The sequence below is a fragment of the Limulus polyphemus genome, unplaced genomic scaffold (assembly GCF_000517525.1).
Source record: "Limulus polyphemus unplaced genomic scaffold, Limulus_polyphemus-2.1.2 Scaffold964, whole genome shotgun sequence".
In the NCBI taxonomy this organism is placed as follows: domain Eukaryota; kingdom Metazoa; phylum Arthropoda; class Merostomata; order Xiphosura; family Limulidae; genus Limulus; species Limulus polyphemus.
This window is the reverse complement of record NW_013666574.1, coordinates 340,698-352,698: the sequence shown is the minus strand read 5'-3', so window position 1 is coordinate 352,698 and position 12,001 is coordinate 340,698. Positions and strand designations below refer to the sequence as shown.

At 35.8% G+C, this 12,001-nt stretch overlaps 2 protein-coding genes across 3 annotated transcripts in view; one reads left to right on the top strand and one right to left on the bottom strand.

Moving 5' to 3' along the window:
* LOC106461457 (protein still life, isoforms C/SIF type 2-like) overlaps positions 1–11,945 on the top strand; it is a gene marked incomplete at its 5' end in the record, with an annotated part of 40,130 nt that extends 28,185 nt beyond the window's left edge. The window contains 3 exon segments of the mRNA XM_022388427.1: positions 2,546–2,722; positions 4,158–4,345; positions 5,855–11,945. Of these exon segments, the coding sequence (XP_022244135.1) occupies positions 2,546–2,722; positions 4,158–4,345; positions 5,855–6,512 (1,023 nt within the window).
* LOC106461461 (wiskott-Aldrich syndrome protein family member 2-like) overlaps positions 1–12,001 on the bottom strand; it is an 87,781-nt gene that overhangs the window by 24,098 nt on the left and 51,682 nt on the right. The gene's annotated exons all lie outside the window — the stretch shown is intronic.

Here is a 12,001-nt window from a genome sequence, read left to right as displayed (position 1 = left end):
ATGTGTGTGTAATACTCCCATCCTCATCATGTGTGTGTAATACTCCCATCCTCATCATGTGTGTGTGATACTCCCATCCTCATCATTAGTGTGTGTGTGTAATACTCCCATCCTCATCATTAGTATGTGTAATACAGTGAGTTCTAATGAAGTGTTTATCAGTTCAACAATAAAAACGTTTTAAGTTATTCAGGTGTATGGATATATATATATAAATGTTTACAAATGTGTAGGGTAATTATTTAGTAGTTAAATGCCCCTTTCAGTGGGGTATAGACTCGTGTATACTTATTAGACACAGTCTTTGTTTCAGTTTTGAATTCAATGGTTACAGTTAACATATTAAAAAGAATGCCCAGCCCTCATAATAACGAATTATAATGTGATATAAAACGAGTAACTCGTTGTTTATCAACAGTTTCAACGGTTAACAATACTTTTCGTTATGGCATCTACAGTGTATATGTAAAATATAACATGAAACGAGTTTAATATAAAAACCTACTCAGAAAGACGTGACGTCATACAATATGTTAAGATCTCAGATGAACATTAATGTCAAAGTTGATTACAGTTTTAATATGTGTAGTTCACTGTGTAACTTGTTTCATTGTTATTGTGATAAAACTGTACGGCTAGAACTTGTATTGTAAGTAGTATAGAAACTGTACAGTTAGAACTTCTCGTGAATTCTTTATTGTAAGTAGTGTAGGAACTGTACAGTTAGATCTTGTAGTGGACTGTTTATTGTAAGTAGTGTAGGAACTGTACAGTTAGATCTTGTAGTGGACTGTTTATTGTAAGTAGTGTAGGAACTGTACAGTTAGAACTTCTCGTGAATTATTTATTGTGAGTAGTGTAGGAACTGTACAGTTAGATCTTGTAGTGAACTGTTTATTGTAAATAGTGTAGGAACTGTACAGTTAGAACTTCTCGTGAACTGTTTATTGTCAGTAGTGTAGAAACTGTGCAGTTAGATCTTGTAGTGAACTGTTTATTGTGAGTAGTGTAGGAACTGTACAGTTAGATCTTGTAGTGAACTGTTTATTGTGAGTAGTGTAGGAACTGTACAGTTAGATCTTGTAGTGGACTGTTTATTGTAAGTAGTGTGGGAACTGTACAGTTAGATCTTCTCGTGAATTCTTTATTGTGAGTAGTGTAGGAACTGTACAGTTAGATCTTGTAGTGAACTGTTTATTGTAAGTAGTGTAGGAACTGTACAGTTAGATCTTCTCGTGAATTCTTTATTGTGAATAGTGTAGGAACTGTACAGTTAGATCTTGTAGTGGACTGTTTATTGTAAGTAGTGTAGGAACTGTACAGTTAGAACTTCTCATTAACTGTTTATTGTAAGTAGTGTGGGAACTGTACAGTTAGAACTTCTCGTGAATTTTTTATAGTGAGTAGTGTAGGAACTGTACAGTTAGAACTTCTCGTGAACTGTTTATTGTAAGTAGTGTAGAAACTGTACAGTTAGATCTTGTAGTGGACTGTTTATTGTGAGTAGTGTAGGAACTGTACGGTTAGATCTTGTAGTGGACTGTTTATTGTAAGTTGTGTAGGAACTGTACAGTTAGATCTTGTAGTGGACTGTTTATTGTAAGTAGTGTAGGAACTATACAGTTAGATCTTCTCGTGAACTGTTTATTGTAAGTAGTGTAGGAACTGTACAGTTAGATCTTCTCGTGAATTCTTTATTGTGAGTAGTGTAGAAACTGTACAGTTAGATCTTGTAGTGAACTGTTTATTGTAAGTAGTGTAGGAACTGTACAGTTAGATCTTCTCGTGAACTGTTTATTGTAAGTAGTGTAGGAACTGTACAATTAGATCTTCTCGTGAATTCTTTATTGTGAGTAGTGTAGGAACTGTACAGTTAGATCTTGTAGTGGACTGTTTATTGTAAGTAGTGTAGGAACTGTACAGTTAGAACTTCTCGTGAACTGTTTATTGTAAGTAGTGTAGAAACTGTGCAGTTAGATCTTGTAGTGAACTGTTTATTGTAAGTAGTGTAGGAACTGTATGGTTAGATCTTGTAGTGAGCTGTTTATTGTAAGTAGTGTAGGAACTGTACAGTTAGATCTTGTAGTGGACTGTTTATTGTAAGTTGTGTAGGAACTGTACAGTTAGAACTTCTCGTGAACTGTTTATTGTAAGTAGTGTAGAAACTGTATGGTTAGATCTTGTAGTGAGCTGTTTATTGTAAGTAGTGTAGGAACTGTACAGTTAGATCTTGTAGTGAACTGTTTATTGTAAGTAGTGTAGGAACTGTACGGTTAGAACTTCTCGTGAACTGTTTATTGTAAATAGTGTAGGAACTGTACAGTTAGAACTTCTCGTGAACTGTTTATTGTAAGTAGTGTAGGAACTGTACAGTTAGAACTGATAGTGGACTGTTTATTGTAAGTAGTTTAAGTTAGAACTTGAACTGTTTCTGACTCGTTTTGTAAGCCCCACACAAAAGGTAATAGCAGGATTTATATATATCAAGCCTGTAACTCTATAACTTATCGTGAAGACACTTCACAAACTGTACTTTCCGATACAGAATGTGGACCTCAGCCCTGGAGAGCTCCTCTATTACGGAGGCGTGGAATGGCTGAATATGTCCGAGTTTCTGGGTAAAATCAAGAAAGGACTGGAATTACATGCCATGTGTTTCGTCTTCAAGACGGCCGTAGTTTTTCTTTGCAAGGAAAGGATCAGACAGAAGAAAAAGTTGATGGTAAATTACCTGGTATTCAGTAGTTATTGTGTGTTACGAGAATGTTCAAATAAAAAAAAAATAAAACTTAAAATATAACCATCGTTGTCCGTTCTTCCATTGACAAGTTGTTTCTCTTCGGCTTTCCACAGACGTCTTTTTAGAACAATTATATATATAGAGACAGAGTAATTTAAGACCTAAAATTCAGTTATGATAGAATATTACTTTAATACCAAATCTTGATGCATAGGAAGATGTGGGATTGTACTTTAACCTCGGATAGTTTGGAGACTGTTGTATATTTCTGCCTTTAATCATTTCAAATAAATTAATTTGTATTAAGGGTAAAATAACGATTTTGTCAAAACTTATATCCGAGAGAAACTAAGATTAGTGTTTGAGTTCAATTTAACTTTTAAAGTCAATTCGATCAGGTCTGTGTGTGTTTGAAAACACACTTCATTGGTGCTTCACGTACCTTATGATGTCTTTAAGAGAGGCCCTGGTACCTTTATGTTACCATTTCGTTAATAATGATTTTTATGCTCTTTCATTTAAATCTCATACGTTATGTAATCGATATGACTAGCCCCAGAATTTCCATCACATGTCATACTGACCAGCCCCAGAATTTCCATTGCGTGTCATACTGACCAGCCCCAGAATTTCCATCACGTGTCATACTGACCAGCCCCAGAATTTCCATCGCGTGTCATACTGACCAGCCCCAGAATTTCCATCGCGTGTCATACTGACCAGCCCCAGAATTTCCATCGCGTGTCATACTGACCAACCCCAGAATTTCCATCGCGTGTCATACTGACCAGCCCCAGAATTCCATCGCGTGTACAATCAATCTCAGATTTCTATGACGTGGATTCTGACTAATCACAATTTTACAATATGGTCAATTTGACTGTTATATTTACAATTTAACTGAACTTACTATTATAACAGAATACACGCTATTTGACTTTAGAATTACCCGTGTTTATTTATTAAAACGCAGAATTATAATCGTCTGGAATATGATGTCAGAAAAATCAAATAATGTTTTAGAAATATACAGCAATCAAACGATCATTATAATATAACATTTAATATAATGAGGCTTGTTGTGCCGTAAACTTTAGAATCTAAGATTAATTGAGAATCTTTAAGCCAGTAGAACTAGCGATTTGATTCACTGCGGATATATATGAAAAGATTGCGAGCAGTATTTCTTATTTTGACCGCTAGGAGTAACTCCTAGCGGTCAAAATAAGAAATACTGTTTTATTTACCACTTTAAAGATGATTTAATCTTGGTATTACATAAAATTGATATAACTTTATATAAAAGATTAATTCGCGTATATTTTATTTTCTTGGAAATCAAATTTGCACTGCTTGTTGAATAAAAACGTTTCAAAAAGTCTCATGACATTTTTTAAACGTGTTTTAATTTTAACAGGGAAGCTCTAGCAAGGCAAGTGCTCCTGAGGTAGAAATTATCCGTTATCAAGTGTTGATCCCTGTGACCGAAGTCCAAGTAAGAGCTAGTGGAATTAAAGATGGCGAATCTCATTTCCTATGGGAGCTCATCCACTTGAAATCCCAGATACAAAGACGTTCAGAGAAAGTATATCAACTATCTAACAGGTAGGACTAAAAACCAGTTGTTTTACAATTTATAATAGAAAACGTTTTATATTACCGTGTTCCAGGAGTTACATAGCAATACCCTAATTTCCACGAAAGGGAGGCAAAGGCCGCTAGGAGGAGTTACCAATTTTAACCACTTGCACCAGTATACAGTAGTGTGTTGTTTGTCAGTCAGTCAACACTAAAATGACGTCACATAAGGGGCACTGAACGTTGCAATTAGTACCAATCGAACCACTATACAGTAGTGTCTTGTCAGTCAGTCAGAAGACACTAAAATGACGTCACATAAGGGCCACTTAGCGTTGCAATTAGTACCACTCGAACCACTATACAGTAATGTGTTGTCAATCAGTCAGAAGACACTAAAATGACGTCACATAAGGGCCACTTAGCGTTGCAATTAGTACCACTCGAACCAGTATACAGTAGTGTGTTGTTTGTCAGTCAGTCAACACTAAAATGACGTCACATAAGGGCCACTTAGCGTTGCAATTAGTACCACTCGAACCAGTATACAGTAGTGTGTTGTCAATCAGTCAGAAGACACTAAAATGACGTCACATAAGGGGCGCTTAATGTTGCAATTTGTACTGCTGTGACGTCAGTGAAACGTGCGCATGCCATGAATCACGAGAAGAATTATTTGTACCGTTCACTACCGTAGTACCCACATATTTCTTCGTATTGCCTGTCACTGCATTAAGTGTAAAAAAAACGGGTGAAATTATTACTTTCCTATGTAAAATACATGAGGCCCCCCATCAGTAGAAAGTGACATTAATTACATTATTGATTGTGTTTTTGTTCATATAGTATTTGGAACCTTGTAACAAACAATGTCATGAACGCCTAAGCACTTCAAAAAATTGTTTAAAATATTATCAGTAATTCTGGGGTAAGCTACTTCGTTCTTAACAGGCCCATTACGGGTTATTCCATTACTTATTGTGTGTTGACATATTGTGTATCTTATATAGGGTGACGACACAAACACCAGAGGTCTTTAATATTACTTGTAAATGTACGGTGTGATCTTGGCTTGTTTGGGTATACGGTAGAGGGCGCTAACTGTTCATTCCAACTAACGAACAAATATGATGATTAGATCGGATACCGTAGAATATTCGTGTTTATTAGTCATTAATGGTCGAGAGTTTGAAGTAGTGTTAAAAAACATTTCTAGAAATTCACCATGGTGTTTATTTCATTCAGGTAGTTAGAGTAAGGTAAAGTTTAATTACTTGTCATTATGTTTTTATTCAAGGAGTTAGAGTAAGGTAAAGTTTAATTACTTGTCATTATGTTTTTATCTAAGGATTAAAGTAAGGTAAAGTTTAATTACTTGTCATTATGTTTTTATTCAAGGAGTTAGAGTAAGGTAAAGTTTAATTACTTGTCATTATGTTTTTATCTAAGGAGTTAGTGAGGTAAAGTTTAATTACTTGTCATTATGTTTGTTTTATTCAGGTGAAATAGGATAAAGTTTGATTATGTATATTTCAGCACGTGTGATTTCCGGAATGCCTTTCTTCGAACAATCAGACAGATAATTCGAGAAAGTGTTAGAAACATGACAGTACCAGCCAATAAACAGGGACCTCGAGAAAAGCCCGCAGTCCCCCGGAAACCCCCCGATTTGCAAGCCATGAGCAGGACTCTTAGCAAAAAGGGCGCGAAAACACATCAGCGCCACTCCGCGAGTGTAGTAAATAACGAGTATGAAATTTACGACAACGTCGACCAGAATTTTCGAACAAGAAGTAAGACAGTGGCGGACGGCGAAGTTCCTATCAGCGCCTCCAGGGACCTGTCCGAGTCACGAGGACAATCTCCAGTGGCTATATCCGACAGGTCGGATAAGTCAGACAAGTCCGAGAAATCTGAACGATCTCAGGGACGTATAAACGGAAAACCCAATCTTGGGACTACGAAAGGCCTAAGCCTCAGTACCGCTTCTACGCTTTCTAACTCCAGTACATGTAGTTCTTCAGCGAAACTTATCATTTCCAGCAATCCACCGACAAACTACCAGCCTCCACCATCTGAACCAGCGGGGTCACCAGTTTGGAAGCCCAGAGAAAACTCCATTGACAAATCAGCGACACTTCCGCTGCCTCCCAAAGGAAAGAACGTGGAAATCAAAGAACAGTATTTCGTTTAAGACTAGTGTTGGGATTAATCCTTCCCCTTTTTGGATCATTAGTGCCGAAATACAAAAACAAATGTTTCAATTTGACGAAAGGACTGGTCCCGTGTTTTAACGTATGGTGGTAAAGATGAAGCGTATCAGGTTCCCCAAAACATAGTTTGAAACAGAAAATAAAAATGAGTAGCTCATAACTTAAGCTACTCACTCAAATGTTTATTAACAACTTGGAGACCTAGCCGAGGTAAAAACTTTTTTGTTTCACCCACTTGACTGACGTGGACAGGTTCTTCATAATTTCCTCTGGTAGTAAACAACCTAATATTAAACAAGTATTCATGGTCCCGGTGCTATCGGAAGGACTTTGGAAACAACAACTTTAGAAACGAAACTCAGACGTGCTTTAGTGAAGAACAGTACACAAAACAGAGCGGTAAAGAGCACGTGCAGACGGACGTGTGTGTTAAATTTGAGTTTTTCCTATAATATGGCGACTATCTTCAAAATCCCACTCAAACCACTGGAGGTGAAAGACTTAAACTGCGGGTTTTTCTTCTTTACCTTGGATTTTTTTTCTTGCAATATAAAATTTTTCTCTTACAATCATCTAATATGATCATATAGGCTTCTCGAAATTTTACGTAGCAGACATGCATTGACTTGCGCATCAAAATCAAAATAGTTGGGACATCGTTAAGCCTACAAAGCTAGAAAATCGGTGTTTATATAAACAAAAAAAAGTGCTCAAAGTTTAAGTAGGTTACCATATGACGAAAATATTTCCTCACGAGAGATTAGTCAACTTTACAATTTCAATTCATGCCCCAAAATTATTCCTAAATAATTCATTCTATAATCTAAATGTTTCAAATAAGTATTAGCATTAGTGGTAGTTTTGGTTTTTCGTGCAGAAAGTTAAGAAAATTAACGTTATTTTGTGAACGGTTAAACAAAATAGTACAGTGATTTCCTAACGGAATTGGATATAATTATAAACATTATAATGTCGAAAAAAAAATTTGTCCAATTCACTGTCATAATGATCGGTATTTTTAAAAATCTTAGTTCAAGTGTTAATATTTTATTTATACTCTGTAACAAAAATGTCGGTTATCAAATAACGTTGCACTGTATTAAACCAAAGGTAATTGTTCTCGTGTATTGTTAATATTACACTTTTAAAAGAGAATCGCTCTCTCATGGGGAAATATGACAATGAAAGAAACTAATAATAACGTTAGTGTTAGGCCTAAAATGTAGTCGATCAATGTAAGGTTGAAATACTTCTTTAGTGAGAAAAATCGTGGAGTTTGAAATACTAATATCGGTATGTTATGATATTGTAGTTTATATAAATAGTTTTTAAATCTATTTTCATTCACTACTACGTTATTGTAAGTACCGAAAACTGCTTTACTATGGAAGCTACTGTATATGTTTAGGCTTAACAACGATTCGTGTGTTGTAGCAAATGTTCGTATCATAACTGGTTTTCTTGGGTAGTTAAGAAAGTTTTGAGTTAAAGTATAGCTTATTTATTGTTTTTTTTCCCCGTGGGTTTTCACTTTAAGCGTGGCTTTGTTGTGTCTTAAGAGTTGCGCATGCTCTGAATGACGTCTTGCTGATTAGTTCAGAGAACAGCCACAGTTTGATTCAAACTGCTACTATTTCAAGAATCGTTGGATATAGGCTCGGTTTTTTACAACTCGCTCTAAACAGCTCTTGTTAAAGCTTTTTTTTTTTAAGTTTCATTTTTCCCTTTTCTTCATTTTCATACCAAAATTGTATTAGTGGTGCAACCAAGTCTAGTATTTAAAGCCGTAGTCTACGTCACCTGTTCTTTAACTGTCTGTTTAAACTCAATCCAAATATGAAGAACTTTGGTTTTTTAATAGCTGTTTGTTTCACCGGATCTCACCGAAGGGCCTGCGTCCACTACTGACCAGTTCTACCAGTAATGTGCATCCTCAAATTGTCAGCGTCACAACCAAGGAACCGCTCTTAAATTTGACAAACAGGTCATATTCGTTCTGCAGGTTCTTTAACATTTGTAACTACAGTAATTCACTTATTGAATTACCTACTCCGTCGTATTTCAGGTGTTGGTTTACAGTTTCTGTAACGAGGGTTAGCTATACCATGCAGATACCTAACAGGTGTGTGGCTGGAATCTGATTGTACTATTGTTTCTGCTAGTTTGTTTTACAGAAATGCTAATCGAGTAAAGAGCACTTATAAAACACCGTCAAGCTCCAGTCTTCAACAGCACTGCCGGACGAGGGGGAAAAAAAGAATGAATTAAAATAAAACATTTCTGAACAAGAATATTCTCCACACGCTGAAGACGGGAAAGTATAAACGAACTTATTAATCTTAGTATTGTACATATTAGCACGTGACCTCAAAAATGCAACGTCTGCAGATGCTGTTACTATGACAACGGTCACACGCCTTCAACGGGCGAGTCTAGTAGCCTAGACTTTTATTCAGTTTGTTGTGGTGGAAGTTTTTGAAGCCGTGTGTTGTTTTAGGGGCTTTGTTTCCAATATATTTAAAGGAAATTCTGGAATATACTATACATATCTGTTTAGCGTAGTCTTTGATTCATGACAATTCCCTTAGCGTTACGTGAAGTTACTCATAAGATCCATTACTTGTTCAGTTAGTGTGGGCTGCACGTTTTAGCATGAAAGAGTCGGAGTTTCGGGTTCTGAAACGGCCGTTTCTCGTACATTTAGCAATATTTATTCTTACGATCAGATTTTAGATGTTCGATGTGTACCGATGGGCTCAGAACAAGAATTTTAAACGATTTTCCTTTGTTAATCTATTGAATTAGGTTTAGCTCGTTCACTATAGGTGAGTATCCTAACCCACCCAGCCCGTTTTGAAACCTTACTAATACTGTACTGAACAGAAAATATATGCATAACTATGTAGCAATACAAATTATTAGGTAAAGTTACGAAGGAATTCTTTGTCCGTCTTTTGAGAGGAATTAGCATACGTTATTTGTATTTCTGTTAGTTCAAGCAGCAAAGATCTCCTGACAGCCCAGTACTAAACTCAGTCGTTCTCTTACCTCCTTGATGATATTTATACACACTTTAGCGCATGCGCACAGTGGATGATTTCTAAATCATTGTAAATGTGTAGATTATTAATCATGACCCTAAAACTATTTATTTCTTGACGTTCTTTAGTCACTTATGACTATATGAACGTGTATATTATTACGAAATTGTTCTGCACACAAGTAACGAACTCCGCGGGCTTATAACGCTAAAAATTGGGGTTCTATCCTTGCTATGTACACGGGGCAGATAGCTCGTTGCGTAGCTTTATGCTTAAAAACATAAAACAGACAGCTGCATTTTTCTCTCTTGGTTTTGTTCTACTGCGAATTATGAATGTTAGATACACATCATGGTTCGCAGAAAGTAGTGAACAATACACATTGAAGTTTTGGAGCGGCATCTGTCGTTGAAAAAAAGTAACGTTCATTTTATTGTTAATGAAATAAACGGAACTACGAATATTAAATCACGAACACTTTTTTTTTTTTACTTCTTCGATTGTAAGCCTAATAAACAGGCCTAAATTTCTCCGTGAAAATGAATGGAATTAAAAAAAGTGCAGATATCTCTCACGTTATTAATAATTAGTTCAAAACCAACCAACCCAATGATGTTCTATTTTTCATCGACAAAACAAATGTTCTTTGTGCACGAGGAATTCTAATTTAATTTTCTTTGTATGCCATCATTTTCGTGCATATTGTTTATTGTATTGTATTGGTATGATTACAAGTTACTGCAGCAAACATCAAATTTCAGTTGTTGTTGTTTTTTTTAGGGGGGTTACAGTTTAGTTCTTCAGCTACTAAATTGGACTTTAAGTCAAATTTCCCAGTTTGTTAAAGCACTATTACCAAAAGACATTTGTAACAGTTTTCCGCGAAACGCTTGGATTGTGACATTTCTTTAACATCCACTATCACGTTTTCATAAAATATCTCAAAAAAAAAAAGTATGCCGAGAAAATAGCGGAATTTTTCTATAGAATTCAAATTTAAATTTTTTAAATGCTTTCCAACTTCCCAGGTATCATTGTGGTGCCATCTAGTGACTATATTAAGATATAATATCTTATTGCTCAAGCCAATTACAGTAAGCACGTGATTAACACATTGAAAGTAAGTATTGGGCCAACCCATACATGCCTTATAGGTTTTACGTTTTATAATGGCATGATTAATGTAAATATTTACATTTAATCCTCCTATTATCAAGGTATCAAACAAATGTGTAATGACAAACATGTTTTATTGAACGTTTAACTAATATATCTGTGATGTGAGGGGGTCAAAAAAAAGTCTCATAATAATTAAAACTGTTATAAATAAGCCAATGGACAAAAAACGTACTCACACTAACAAAATGTGTGGCCTGATATATAACGTACCCTTGTTCAAAATCAAGGGTTAAGTAGCTTCTTATTTTTTTTTCAATTACTAAAAACATATACTGCTTAACTATTGGACAAAGGCAGTGAGTATGCGTAACGCCATGTCTCCAGACATCGTTATCAGAGTTTACCCAATCTCCAGACATCGTTGTTAGATGATATCTAGCCTCCAACCATCATTGTTGGAGGATACCAAATATCCAGACAACAGGTGCCAGAGGAAACCGAGTCTCCAAACTTCGTTGTTAGAGAATTAAAGGGGTTTTTTCATTGTGTGGCATCTGCCCCCGCCCTTTAAAACAACGTCAAATGAAGCTTTGGTTCATGACCTCCAGCCATAATGCAACCATTATAGTCTTCTTGATACAAGACTTTTAAAAAAAAATGACCGAAATAAGTCTAGCACTAATATTCGTGAAACCTGTAAGTAATGTTTCGTCACTAAATTCTGCCAGTACAGATCAGATTCAATAGAAAAGCAACCCCGATCTAGAAAAAGCAGAAGAGAAACTATATTTCTTTAACCAAGTCCAGCATACTGTTAAGATACATCTGCATCAGCTGGGGACCATTTTTAATTAACATGTTTCCAAGTTTTAAAAAAAACGAAGCGGAAACTCGTATCTTCCATCATTAACACACCTTTTTTTTTTTATTATTAAAAAGTTACAGGTAACAATTATCCAAACTACTTTGGGTTTTTCCGTTTTGACCCTGTAACATTTTTATTTAATTATAATTAACGTTCACTAATCATTGTATTAGCGACAGTTTTGTGGGCCATTCTTTGTTCGATATTGACCAATGTTATAGGGGGGACGTGCCCCCAATTTTGCCCCCCGTAGCAAAGTGCCCCTTTCAGTGTGGAATAGACTTGTGAAAATCGCATTTTCAACTTTGAATTCAACGGCCACGATTAACATAAATACGGTGCCCCCCCCCCCAATTATGAAAACTTTTTTAAACGGGTCATTAAGAGAATAAACCAGCACATTAAGTTCCCATGTGAGGTAAGATGGGAACGAGATTTTGTGATT